Raw genomic sequence first — 14933 nt, forward strand, 5'->3', positions numbered from 1 at the left:
AACTGTACTTTTAATTGAATTTTTATGTGCTTTCATTTAACAATATTTTCTTTTGATGGGTAGCCTCTTTTAAAATTTTAGAGGATTTTATTCATATATTAACTAAAAATTTTTTTATTTTTAAATATATTTTTTCAATTATTTTAAATACCTTTTCACGAAATTGTACCACTGTACTCCTAATTGAATTGTTAAGCGCGTCTTAATAACTTTATTTTCTTTTGGAAACGCCACTGAGACATACCAATGAGATGACTCTGAACAAAAAAATTCAATTGTAACTACAAAGAGCATAACTTTTAATGCTCAGCTCTCGCTTTTCGCGCGCTCGGTCGTACACCTGAAAAGCCTAGAATCGTCTTTGGCAACAGCAACAACTTCAAAAATTGGCTGCTTTCGCGCCAAGCAGTGTTCATAAGAGCACATACATAAGTATTTTACAATAAAATCTCATATATTATTTATCGGGAAGACAATCAATGTGAGTTCTACAGACGTTGAGAAAAAAAGTTTGGTTACCTTTAATTAATGTTTTGCCGCACATGATTTTTAACAAACTGCACTATAGTGCTATTTCCGAAAACTGCATTGTTTATGCGCACAACAAGATTCAAGAGAAACGCTGTCTAATAAGAGACCAGAGAGTGCGCACTGGCTTCTGCGAAACACTAACTGAAACTCACACACCCAACTATACAAAACAACGACTCAGCGGCGTGCTCCGCACATTGCCGGATAAAGCGCCAACGGAAATCGGGAGCGCAGTCACACATGCACACACACACCTACAAGAAAAACACTTGCTATGAGCAAGGCAGTGAGCGCCTATGCTGCTCAGTTGAGTAACGGTGAGCGCAGAAATCAAAATGGCCGCATTTGACAGGAAACACATACATGCCAACAAACCGTCGGAGCGGGAGTGTTAACGCTCTTTTGCTTGTTATAATGAGAGTGCATTGGCAAGTGTTTGTGTATGTGAGCGCAACGCCAGCAGCGTTTGTACACAATGTGCGAGATGAGTGCCTGACTTTTTGTATGAATTAATGAAGTTATTTCTGCTTTATCTGCGCTGCCATCGGTAGGTCTGGCGCTGAGCGACAGGCGGTAGACAGCAGCAGCAGCACACCAACATTAATAGCAACAACTCTATCTGCCACTGCCAGCAGCACAAACAGCAGCAGCAGCAGAATTTCTGGCATTAGAGTGCAGGGCACTCAGCCAATACGCTCAGATTTCATTCGATCCTCGTTGTGGCAGCACGTTGGCAATTCTACGTCGCGTGGTGAAAAGTGTATATTGAATTTTTTTTCCACAACTTCTACCAAATTGCTTTAGCAGCAAGTCGAAGTAAAGAAATTCGTTGGTGGTCTTTGCGTCAATGTGCACTTTATTTTTGAATCGTACATAACACAACAGTGATTTACTAACGTGTACGTATGTATGTACATGTTATAAAAGTGTATAAAGTAAGAAAACAAAATATAGAGTTCCTTGAAATACATACGAGGATCAACAACACAACTGCTGTGAGCTACTATAAACGACATTCATTGGAATTTTCGTGTGCGACAACGACGCTATTCACTTGACGTGAGCGAAGTGTATGTGAAAGAGGCAAAAAATAAATAAATAAATACAAATTTATATATGTATATAAGAAGTGTAAGAAACGAAATTAAATGCGAATCGAAACAAAAACGTAACAAAAGTAGCGAAAAGCGCGATTAAAGCATAGTAAATATGTAAATAAATGAATGACAGCGAAAAACAACTGCTGAAGATGGCCACACAAATCGCCGCCGAAGATTTGTAGTTGAGCGAGTAATTGAGTTTTTTGTTTTTACACGCGTATACTTATACGTATAGCTTGCATACATACATATATAAATATGTATATTTGCATGAAAACAGAAATTAATGAATGAAAACAAACGCGTATGTGCCGATAAATTTGTCAATCGAGTGCGGAAAATCCAAACATATAATATATTACTAAAACGTGCGTAAAGCGTGGCTACTGAACAAAGCTAGGCAAAGCAAAATGCATACGAAAATGTAATTTGAATAAATTACTATGCACAGTGTATCAATGAAATAAATATATATTTATGCAAACATATATAACAAAAAATAAATACAATTAAAGTCAACTGCTTGCCTGCTGCGCCCACGAGCTTCATTAAACGTCACATTTTCACCGACTAACCTTTTCGGTTTTCATTTGCAACGCAACGCGCACAGCAGCGCGTCAACTGCAGAATAAGGCTCGGCGCATTCGCTGCCACAGCGGCAACATAAGGGTGCATGCGCAGCAAATTTTATGTGTGGCACTTGTGTATGTGAAGTTGCAAACCAAAAGCAAAAGCAAAAACAAAAATATTCAATAAATCGCTAATCAACATTGCGCACAGGCGACTGTGGTGAAGTAATCGTATAAATAAAAAAAAACAAAAACCGCCTAAAAATGGTTGCGCCCACCATGGATGGGCTGCCGCGAGTGCCGGACACACATGGCGATGTCGTCGATGAGAAATTATTTTCAGATTTATATGTACGCACCAGTTGGGTGGATGCGCACGTTGCACTCGATCAAATCGATAAGGTGAGTAAATTATCTATTTCCTTTCTAGATAAATGTATTGTGGTGAATAGTACTGCTATCGTTCATTTTTAATGATTATCGTTTGTTTTGGAAAGAATGCCGAATATGCAGCCAAGTTCAAATTTAATGTATATCGATATAAAAAATATGCGGAAATTTTGTATGTTGCTCAACTGAATGTTGAGAACTGAAGAATTGAGACTTCTTGGTAAATTTCTTTATAAGAAAGAAGAAGACATCTATTCATTGAAAGTATATTTCGAAAAAGTATACACACAGCGACTTACGCTTGAAAAATAAAAGTTTTTGAATAAGTCTTAATGTGTTCTCTATCATAATCTCACAATCTCAAGGTCATTGGTTTTATTTATGTGGACAAGGATCCCATCACCTCATTCGCATCCAGCATGCTCCTGGAATTGTTCAGAGTGCTGGATCTTTGTGACCATATGTGATATAGGAGAAAAGACCATAGGTCGCTGTGCAATTCTCAATTATTTTCTATCTATCAACTTATCATACGTGAAGTGAACGGCTAAAGATAATCAATAACACTTGTATTTAATACCACTGAAAATGTATTTTTAACATAGTTTTTATACTAAAGCAAGTGCTTCACATATACATATTAGTCAACTGATTCTCTGAGCTACTTAGCCTAAATCATTCCTAAAAGCTGTATTTTTATTATAATATCAACAGTTAGTCAAAAAATACCGTTAGCTTTGAGTTCCGAACTCACACATTTTAAACACCCAAAATAACTTACTTTTATTAATTTTTTACTAATAGCGATCTCTCAATAAACAATTTCTCTCAATGGACCTAACAGTAGAAGCATTTCATTCGTTAAACAATTTCTCATAAAATACAATCCCTTGTCAGCAGCTTAGCAGTGAAAAAGCGAGTTTATTAATTACTAATTTATTTCCAATTAAAAAGTAGACCGATAAGATTTTCTGAAAAAAAACTTTTTTTTATATAAGTAAGGAATATTCAGCCGGAAGATGAATCACAAAGAAGCTGTGTTTGAAATTTCATGCGCCTTCTCTTGTCTTTATTTTTTTTTATTTTTTATTTTTAATATAAAAGTAAAGCGATAAGAATTTTCTAAGAAAAATCTTATTATTTCATTTTACTAATTCAGCAAAATTTTTAATTTTTATTTTAAATTTATTATTTTTTAATTTCCAAAACCGATAAGAATTTGTATTTAGTAAGCAATTTTTATCAGCAAAGCCTCACTTTAAAATCAGCTGACTTCTAAACACTGTCCACATAAGTTAAGCGCTTGCTGCTGCTACTAGCTGTAAGCCTGCTTTTAACAAGCTAGAAGTAAAGAAAAAGTGAAATTAAAAAAAAAAACAGTGCAACATTTCAATCAAAGCGCATCGTTCGCTCCTTAAGCGTTGGCAGCTGCAACAAAAGCGGCAGTTAAGGCAAAAATTGTAAATATGTACATAAACAAAAGAAACTGTGCGATTGCGCATAAATAAAAGCTGCCTTCCTGCCTTCGCTTTCAGCATATTTTATTGTATTATTTTAGTGTATTTTTTGCTGACTTTCCTGTGCAGTGCGGCCACTGCTTTTGCTGGTTGAAATGTGCCCAGTAGTGAGTCAAACAGTGTGTCGTAAAAGTCAAGCGCACACTTACAATGAGTATTTCTTAATTTTATTATACATAAATACTTGTTTTCATACAAAAAATATAAAAAATAAATTAAAATATAAAAATTAGTAAATGAAATTGCAATAAAAAAAAATTTTAGAAAAAAAAAAATCTAAAAAAATGAAAGTTTAAAAAGAAATGTTTGTCATAACTGAAGTCTTTATATGTACATATATACATAATATTTGAATTTCAAGTTTTTAATTAATGAGAGTTGCAGCCTAAATAATTTAATAATAAAACGTGAAAACATTGAATTATTTTTTTATTAACAAGAATTGTTTTTTTTTACTTAAAAACATTTTTTTTTTAACATTAATTTATTTTTTTATTAACAACAATTGTTTTTTTTTACCAAAAAACAATTTTGAATTAAAAAAATTTTAAAATAAATAATTTTTGTTAATAATAAATTTAAAAAAATAATAAAGAAAACAAAAAATCTAAAAATTATTTATGTACTAAAATATTATTGAAAAATAAAATTAATATTTACTTTTTAATTTATTATTACTTTTTTAATATTTTTTTTTTGAATAATTTAATGTTTTAATATCAAAATATAATAATAATTTTTAATTAAAATTTTCATAGTTTGAAAAATATTTTAAATTGCCTAAAGTGTGCTTTGCTGAAATATTGCCGTTACTAAACTTGCTTTTTAAATGTTTAACATAAAACAAATCTGTAGCTTCAATTGATGTCTTTCATTAATAAGAAACTAAAAAAATCTAATAATAATCACAAATTAAGTAAAAAATTGTACTAAAATATTAACAAAAAAAAAAAATATTCATATCTTTGTTTGATATTATTACTTTTTTAATAAATATTAAAAATAATAATAAAATAGTTAAAAAAATAAAAAAATAATAATAAATTAAAAAATATTTCTTAATATTTTTTTTTTAATTTATTATTTTTTAATTTTTAATTATTTAATAAAAAATTTTAATTTATTATTAATATTTTTTTATTTAAAAAATATTAATAATAAATTAAAATATTATCAATAATAAAAAAAATATTTATTTTTTAATTTATTATTTTTTTTTTAATTTTCCATTTTTTTTTACTTTTTTATTATTTTCTATTTATTTTCTTATTATTTTTATACATATCATTAAAAAATTTAATTTTATAAAAATTATTTGTTACTGAGAAATTACATCAATGTCAGGCTAGCGAGATAGTAAAATCTTAAAAATGTTATATTTTTATTATTATATTGGTTAAACTCGTAACAATCTTATACAATTTTCTATCACGCACTTTTGCTTCACACAGTAATCGGACATACGCTCACATATTACTTACGTACATTTCTTCACTTACTCACTACAACAGACTTTGTCGCGTTTTTTAAATATTTTTTGCATTTATTTGTTTTTTTTTCCTTCCATTTTTTCTGCTGGCTACATTTCTGTTTCTGTTTACGTTTGCTTGTCGTCATTTGCTGCCAGTTGGCTGCTGGCTTTTGCTTTTGCAGTCTCTCACTCAGTCAGTCAGTCAGCTATCCAGTTAGTCAGTATTGGCAACCAAACAAATCTTTAGCCGTCTACAGCCACACACACATACACTCACAGACATAAAGAAAATTTTTTTACATTTGCATGTTCGTTTTTAAGCAACTGTGTGGCAGCCCCATGCGCCTGGCACAACATGGGTGGCCAGCGTCGTGTCGCCAGCGTTGGCTGCTGCCCGCTAGCTGCACACTCACTCACTCACTCACTGACTGACTAGCTGCTCGCTGGGGCATTGCTTCCGTAGGCTGTGTAAGCCGGCGGTGGCTTGCAGCATGGATTGTCAGTCGGTCGTTGCGGTTTTTGCCGCCTTTACGGATACTCTAAATTTATTTGCGTGCAAGTGTGTGTGTGTGTGCCTTAACGTCGTTCAGTCGGCGCTCGTGTACTATACAAATAAATATGTTCATACAGCTGTTTGCATATGTTACGGCAACAACAAAAACTAAAATAACAATCCCAACAACAACTACATAAAGTTTGCATGTATTTTGGGCAACATTATTCGTGCGAGTTAAACGACTCACCAGCAACAAAAACAACAAATGCACTTAAATTTTACGTTTGCTGCCACTCCAACTGATCGTCAGCGTCATTGTCGTCGTCAGACGATGATCAACCCAACTGCAATAACAACGAATTTAGCTGTTAGCATGCTTGTGGCCCACACCATACATCGATATATGCGCCGATTGTTTGCGCTGTTGTTGCAGTTGCTTTTTGGGAGGGAAATTATACGCTCGCATGCAAAGCACGCCACACGAGCGCATCAGCACACACACACACGCTTATGTCTGTGCACTATGTTTGTGTATGTAATTATGTCTGAAAGCTCATTGAAGATAAACTGAATGGAGCCACCATGAGTGACGGACAACAACAGACTGACTGCAATCACTGCTTGTGGCCCCATGCTCTTGTCAATTGAACGTAGAAAAAATTGCTTACAAAAACAATGTGCCAAAATAAAATAATAACAATATACTCGTACGTAAACGTAAGTAAGCACGTTAATGGCTGAGTATGCGAAATTTTTGGTTTTTGGCTTGATTTTTGTCGATCATTTTGTATGGCAGCTATATGTTATAGTGATACAATCTGAAGAAAATTTTTGGAGATTGTAGCGTTAACTTGGATAATAATTTATACTAAATTTCATGAAGATAACTGATCAAATAAAAAAGTTTTCCATACAAGAACTTAATTTTCGTGGTTCGCTTTGTATGGCAGCTATATGTTTTAATCTTCCGATTTATAAAATAATATACAGATATTATGGAGTTAACTTAATCAGTAATGCTTGCCAAATTTGTTGAAGATATCTTCTTAAACAACAGAGTTTTCCATACAAAATTTAATTTTTATCGTTCACTTTGTATGACAGCTATAAGCTACAGTTATTCGATTTGACCAATTTCTTCAAAAATTGTAGCACTATTTCAGGTAATAATTTGTTCCAAATTCCGTGAAGATATCTTCTCAAATAAAAAAGTTTTCTATATAAAAACTTAATTTGCATCTTTCCTTGTATGACAGCTATGCATAAGCTATAGTGCTTTAATATCACAGATTCTTAAAAATTCGTTATTTCTTGAAAAGTCAAAAATGTGCGCAAAATTTCAGATCAATAACTCAAAAACTGATCGTGTATTCGCTAGTTATATGTGTAAGCGCCTATAAGTATGCTTGCTCATGTTGTTTTCTGCTTGTTTATCACAAAATCAAATAAATATCATGCATATATATGTATAACATACAAATGTGTATAGCAGCATCCTGTAGAGAAAACAACGCAATCTGTTTGATAAATGACGTACTAACTCAGCTGTCAGCGGGTTAGACAGCTACCGTCCGCTAAAGTTGCACAACTGCACACGCGCAAAGGCAGAAATGTGGCAATTATTTGTTGGAGTATACTTACATATACATATGTATGTATTTGTGTATGTATTTATACACTTATGAGTATATATATGTATACTTATGTGTAGTTACATATATAATTTTTTTCCATATTTTCCTCATATAAATTGAAAGCTGTATATGTCCGTCTGTATGTCCGCATGGTGGGTGCCTATTGCGAATGTATAAACAAAAATTTGATGGAGATACGCAATCATACATATGTGTATATGTACGTAAACATATTTAATATAAATAACTAAAAGCTACCTGTCTTGTGTGGCAACAAGTTGTTGCTTAATACATCCTTGGAAAATTAAAATTTCTAAAAAAAGAGATTATGCCTATGTGCAGCTATGAATCAAGTTTCATGAAGGATGGAGTTATTAGATTTGAAAACAAACAAAGTAGTTAACTTCGGCTCTCCGAAGATCGAGCATTTTTTAATGTATAAAAGGGTATAATGGATTTTTGTCTCGAATTTCATCGATCAGTTTGTATGGCAGCTATATGTTATAGTTGTCCGATCCGAACAATACGTTCGGAGATTATAGCTTTGTTGTACACAATAATCTGTACCAAATTTCGTTATGATATCTTGTCAAATAAAAAAGTTTTCCCTACAAGAACTGGATTTTGATCGAACAGTTTGTATGGCAGCCATATGCTCTGATGTGAAAAATTTGTTAGAAAATTATAGCTTTGTCTTGAACAATTCTCCATACCAAATTTCGTTATGATATCTTGTCAAATAAAAAAGTTTTTCATACAAGCACTTTATTTATCACGAGCAGTTTGTAAGGTAGCTATATGTTGTAGCGGTCCGATTTGAACGATATGTTAGGAGATTATAGCCTTGCTTAAGATAAGAGACCATACCAAATTTCGCTAAGATATATTGTCAAATAAGAAAGTTCTCCATACAAAGACTTCATTATTATAGTGGTCCAATCCAAAGAAAAAACCTTTGCCAAATTTCTAAAGTTCACACAGCTCGTAACGCTGATCAGTTAAATCTATACTTTTTACGTTCCCTTCCGTTTGGATGTGTTACAAATATCGTGACAAACTTAATATACCTTACTTAATACGAGTATAGCCTTGTTGGGGCCTAAAATGATCCGTGGTCCTGAAATTACTTGCCAGTATATGATTTCTTAAAGTTATAGGTCCAAATAAATATAGAATATAACTATTGCAGACAATTCTTTTCAACGAAAAGGAACTTTACACTCACCAAAAACCCGCTGTTTGCAATGTAGTCTAACCTCAAATATACTGCAGAGGCAGCCAAACTACAAATTGCGTATATGAGTGATAGATAGATAATTGAGGCTGTTCACTGCGACCTATAGCCTATTGTGCCCTCTGCTAAATCACATATGGTCACAAAGATCCAACATTCTGAAAAATTCCAGGAGTTTGCTGTACGCGACTGAGGTGATTTGATCCCTGTCCGTCCCGTATATAGAACCTAGGGCCCCGAGCCTGCTTCTACAAATTGCTAGAAAATCTAAAATCAGGTGTTCTGGCATTTCCTGTTACTTGTTGCAAAACCGGCAATGCTCAGTATAGAGCACGTCAAGGAGGCGAAATTTGTCTCGGGGGAGGTTAATCATTTCTTTAAACCTTGCAAGGTTGTACGCTTTTAGTAGTATGTAGTTTGGCGTGGCGCATTCCTGTTGCCTGCTGACAGTGTCGTTCTCTCACTACTCAGCATGCTGAATCTGTGATTCAAATTCCGTCCGTAGTAATCTAGTATCACCGAAATTTTTGTTGAAAAGAGGTTATACTGAGGCACTACCAAGCTTCGACATGGAATGGACATTTTTATGTATCTCTGACATCGTTTAGACATAAGTTCCGTTGCCTGAATAGCATAATTTCATCCATAAATATATTATTAAATTCAAAGGGGTGGGTGGGCACTAACAAGCCTCGGTATGCATTAGAAGAAAAATAATATCCAACCGCCTGACAATTTGAATTAGTCCAAAGAATATCTTCAAAATTATGCTAGAAATATTTCATGCCGGCACAACAACAACAAGGGTTCCGAAGAACCTCTAATATTGGGTAGTCGATAAAGTCTTTTCGTATTTTGTCAATATATGTCGTTGCAGCCGTATATCTCCAGTGCTACCAATCACAAATATACGAGGCAAAGTGAACTTTAAGCGCCATATTATTATATTTTTATTGAGATTATTAAGTAGAAACGCGGTAAATGCTTCGTGTAAGCGAATTTCACGGAATTGCACGGCATTTCAGTCTTCTCAGAGTTCAGCCTTCCAAAGTCTTCACAATTTTCTGCTGAAAACTATTTAACGAAAAGAATTCGTAGACGATAATTTATGGTCTAACATAAATTGTTAGTTTCTTCAAATAAATACAACAACGATTACAGTCATTAAAGCAAACATAATGAAGCAAGAAATATGGACACAAACATGCGCACAACACGCATGCAACGTAGGAGTCTGTGAAAGCGGCTTTAACTATGAGAATGTTATATATGTTTGCGTGTGGCCATTATAAGGCGCTTGATTTGACTCATCAACATCTGTTAGACTAACAGCGATTTAAGCCGCATTTGCAACAAAACTGCAGACGCACACATATACACATATGTATATGTATAGTAGTATGTGTGCTAGTTGGCTCAATAGCTCCGATATGTGTGTGTATCTGTATTTGCGCGCCGCCTTGTCGTAGCACTAATCCCGACATTTTTATCGCCGCACGATTGAGCCATCAAATGCGCGCGCCAGGCGGCCACAACAACGACCTTTGTGGCGTGGCGGCGCGGCGAGTCAACTGGAGTGCTGGCCACGGCAACTTAACTGCTTGTTGCTGTTGTTACGGTTGTTCTTTGATTGCTTGCATGCATTTGGCGCTCGCTCTAATGACGAAGTCGCAGTCAATAGCGTGTAGAAGGCAAACGCCGCTACAATAACAAATACATTAGTTGATATAAGCGCGCACACCACCTACTCGCATTTCCGGTTTTATCTGTTTGTATAAAGTTTTTTTGTTTTTGCTTTTTTTTTCTTGCATTTTGTGTGAATTTTGACTTGCGTTTCAGGTTCACAGGTTTTTTTCAACATACCTTTTGTGGTTGCTTGCGTGTGTTAGCGTCCGTCAATTCAGGGGACAAGTCAATTTTCAGTCAAAATACAGGCAACAACATTGCAAATAACAACAGCAACAACAACAACGACCACTTTAATAACAATGACAGCAGGCGAAAGAGCGTATTTCCAGTTTCCGAAAAATCAAAACGGCGCAACAAATGACTACCTTGAGCAGCCAGAGGGGGCAACGTCAACTTACTACCAAGAACAAAAACACAAGCACATGAGAACGCAAAGCAAAAACAAAACTAAAAACAAAAAAAAAATGAAATTCAAAAACAGAACACAGCAGCGAACAACTAACGAACGGCCGTAGGAATTATGAAGATATTAACTTGGCCACACACATACTCGTACCAATGCCCAGAATCGACAACTGTGCCTTGCCGCCACGAAAGGCATTACGAAATGCCAACAGCGCAGCAGCAACAACCACACAACAATAACAACAACACAAACGCACACAAATTACAGCAAGCCTAAAGTGAAAGATGGAAATATAGACATTTAGATGGACGGACGGACGGCCGACGACGATCGTTCGCCCCAGCGGCAGTCACTTATTTGTGCGGTTGTCTGTTGTGCCGCCTGTGCCTGTGCGGCGGCCACCGTCTGTGCTGTGCCATAGCGTGCCGGTAAAAGGCGAACACACACAATTTGTGCCACACAAAAACAAAAATGCTCGCACAGTTACGGCACAAAGCACAAAACGAGAAAAACAAAACACATTGTCGAACTAACGAATAGTGAACGAGCGAAAGATCAAGCGAGCTCCCAAATACAGACACACACACATACACATGTACATATGTTTGTATGCATATTGCATGCGGGGAGCTACGAGCAGGCGAGTGGAGCGCACAGTCACTGGAAAAACAATAACAAGACAAAACTTTAAAGGCGACACAAATCCTTATACCATATACGAGTGACAAAAGTTTCGCGGTCAGAAGAAGATTTGCCGAAATTTTCGCTGAATCGATAAATAACTTTTTTGACTACTTGCCAATCGTTAGTAGAACTCGCTATTTTCAAGGGACTAGCTGGTGTTTCGATTACTTGTCAATCGTTAGGAAAACTCGCTACTTCCCATCTTCGCTCTCATAAACAAAGATGATTTTAAACTGTGGACCTCTGTAGATCTACATATATATGCCACAAACTTCAATAATGTCTTGAGGAAAGTAACTTAGTTGGAGATCTGTCATTGATCTCTACGACTGTCTTCCTAGCATATTTCCAAGTCTTGGTAGAGAATGTACACACCATTTACGATATATTAATTTTCTGGTCGAGAGTTCGACCTCCGTCTTTTATCCAACAGTTGAAGAGTACTCAAATCTTTGGGGTCGGATTTGAAACTATTGAATCTTAAGATTAGTTTTTTCGGGACAGTAACACAGTCTTGGAACTATTGAATCTTAAGATCATTGTTTTCGGGTCGGTAACTCAGTCTTTGGAACTATTGAATCTTAAGATTAGTTTTTTCGGGACAGTAACTCAGTCTTGGAACTATTGAATCTTAAGTTCAGTTTATTTCGGGACAGTAATTAAGTCTTTGGAACTATTAAATCTAACTCAGTCGGATATCTGTATAATAACTCTTGGAAACATCTTCTTGGTATACTTTCTTAAATTGTATTTCATGTATTAATTTTCTGGCATTTGTCTAATGAGTGGAGAGTCCTCACACTTTTGCGTTTAACTGTGACACTAAGGGATCTTATGAACAATTCGACCGGATAGAAACTCAGACGGAGATCTGTTATTGATGTCTAAATCGCAAATTCGTAAAAAATATTTCAAAATTTGATTTTGTGGCGGAAATCCACTCCGACTTTTATACGACTTACTAGAGTCTTTACGACTTCGAGAGTACTTACGCTTTTGAGATCAACTCTGTATCTATTGAATCTTATGATGAGTCCTTTGGTTGTTATAATCAGTCCTTTCGTTGCAGTGGTAGATCTGTTCTTGAATTGTAAGGAGCATCTTTTCCGCATAATTCCACCTCTCTAATGTTAACGTAAAAGGTATATCAACGCAAAGACTAAAATGCCGGAACAAGATATTCAAAACAACAATCATGGTTTCTTAAAAAACTGCCGTTTCGACGCCTAGGCCGACCGCGCTGAGAAGTAAGCTCCACATGCGCGCGACTCTTACTTCGTACACAAACACATACAAATGTATAAAGTATTATAAGAAAGTACGAAAGTAGTTAGACACGACGGTGTGTGGCAGTCAGAGTAGGTAGGTAGGCTGGTCGGTAGATAGGTAGCTAGCCAGGTATGATGCCACACTCAGCGTGCCACCAAATGTTAAACGGCATTGTGTGCTGCTTCGCTTACCTTCTTCGGTGAGCGCAGCCAAGTGCATGTGCCGCAAACACTATCTACCTACAACACGATAAAAGTAAAAATCGAAATAACAACAACAATAACAGCATATCAGGGCACAACCCAAAAGCAATAAGAAAAATTACAACAACAATAAGTACAACAACGGTAATAGTAAATGCCGCGTTCCGGGGCACCAATGTCGATCGGATCGACAGCAGCGCGAGCAATGGCAACAACAACTGTAATAGCAACGACAACGGCACCAACGATACGAAAGCAACGGCAAGGCAGGCATTAATAACAATAATAACAACAACCACAGCGCAAACGTTGGGGGCAATAAAGGCGTGAACAACCGCACAGCGCAATAATAAAGACATTAAACTGTTAAAAAGCAACAGGAGAATTGATGTTGACGGCGACCGCCAAGCGGCAAACGTATACCACTTACATACACACATACACATGCATACATACAATGCAACTACGAGCACAATCTGGCAAAGTCAGCAGAAAAGGGAGTCAAGGGAGTCATGTTGTGACGTTGCCATATGAAAAAAAAAAAACACGAAAAATAAGAAAATTCGTATAAAGCAGCTAGCAAGGCAAACGCTACGGCTTTGTGTCTATATTTTTGTTGTTGTTCTTGTTGTCGATGACGTTAAAAGCCAGCAGAAAAAAGCATGTTTGTAGATTGCAGCAGCTGCGGCCGCGACCGCACGGCAAAGATGTCGTATCTTAATAGCTTTATGTGGGCGCGTTTTAGGAGAAGGTGAACGAAAGCAAGCAAAGAATGTTTGTAACTGAGAAGTCAGCAGAATATTCTAGCATGTTAGAGGAAATATTTGTAATGTTGTAATTTCTTTAACTTTTTTGTACGAAAAGTGCGCCTCGCTGTTGTTGTCTGTTTGTTTTTGTACCCGTTTTGCGCGTGCAGTATGACAACGTACGTACTGTGCTTAGTGGCAACACTGCTAATAATATTTTGTTTGCCGTTGCGCAGTTTTGAATGCATTAGGGTGGGTACACCGTGAATTACAGAAGAGCTTGTTGTAGGGAAAAGATTTTGTAACTCGGTTGAGAATTACAGATTTTTTTATTGAAAAAAAGAACAAGAAATAACATTAACTTCTAGCAGCACCTAGTTATAATACCCCCAAAGTTGCATTTCCTATAGCATAAAAGGGTATAAAAAGATTTGTATATTGATTTTGATCAGAGTTTGTACAGTTGTTATATTAGTTCGATATGAACAATTTGTTAATGTAACACTGCTTTAGGCAATAATCTATAGTGCTGGATGCCGATCGGTTAGTTTGTATGACAGCTATATGTTTTAAAGGTCCGACATGAACACTATATTCGTAGAGTGCAGCGCTGTAGTGAAGCTCCATACAAGAACTTAGAGTATGCCAGCTATATTCTATAGTGGTCCGATGTGAACACTATGTTCGTAGATTGTAGAGCTACCTTAGACAACAATGTATGCCGACTTTCGGAAGATACCTCATCGAATGGAAAAATTCTCTACACAAGCGTTAGCTGCCGATTGGTTAGTTTGTATGACAGCTATATCCTGTAGTGGTCCGGTATCGCCAGTTTCGACAAATAAGCAACTTATTGAGAGGCAAAGAACGTTTGCGAAATTTCCTAGAAATATTTCAATAACTGAGGAACTAGTTGCGTCCCTTTTTTCGAAGACTTGATATAATTTCCTGGGCGATTTTCCACCCTCTAAGCTAAAATATTCTCGACATTTAA

The 14933-nt window shown here is 35.7% G+C and overlaps 1 protein-coding gene across 1 annotated transcript in view; it reads left to right on the forward strand.

Annotated features, from left to right (window-relative positions):
* Window positions 1-1074: 1074 nt before the first annotated feature.
* LOC105226668 (protein patched) overlaps window positions 1075-14933 on the forward strand; it is a 30009-nt gene continuing 16150 nt past the window's right edge. The window contains exon 1 of the mRNA XM_011205664.4: window positions 1075-2602. Within this exon, the coding sequence (XP_011203966.2) occupies window positions 2465-2602 (138 nt within the window). The 5' untranslated portion in view covers window positions 1075-2464. The remainder of the gene's footprint in view (window positions 2603-14933) is intronic.

The sequence above is a fragment of the Bactrocera dorsalis genome, chromosome 3 (assembly GCF_023373825.1).
Source record: "Bactrocera dorsalis isolate Fly_Bdor chromosome 3, ASM2337382v1, whole genome shotgun sequence".
Lineage (NCBI taxonomy): Eukaryota > Metazoa > Arthropoda > Insecta > Diptera > Tephritidae > Bactrocera > Bactrocera dorsalis.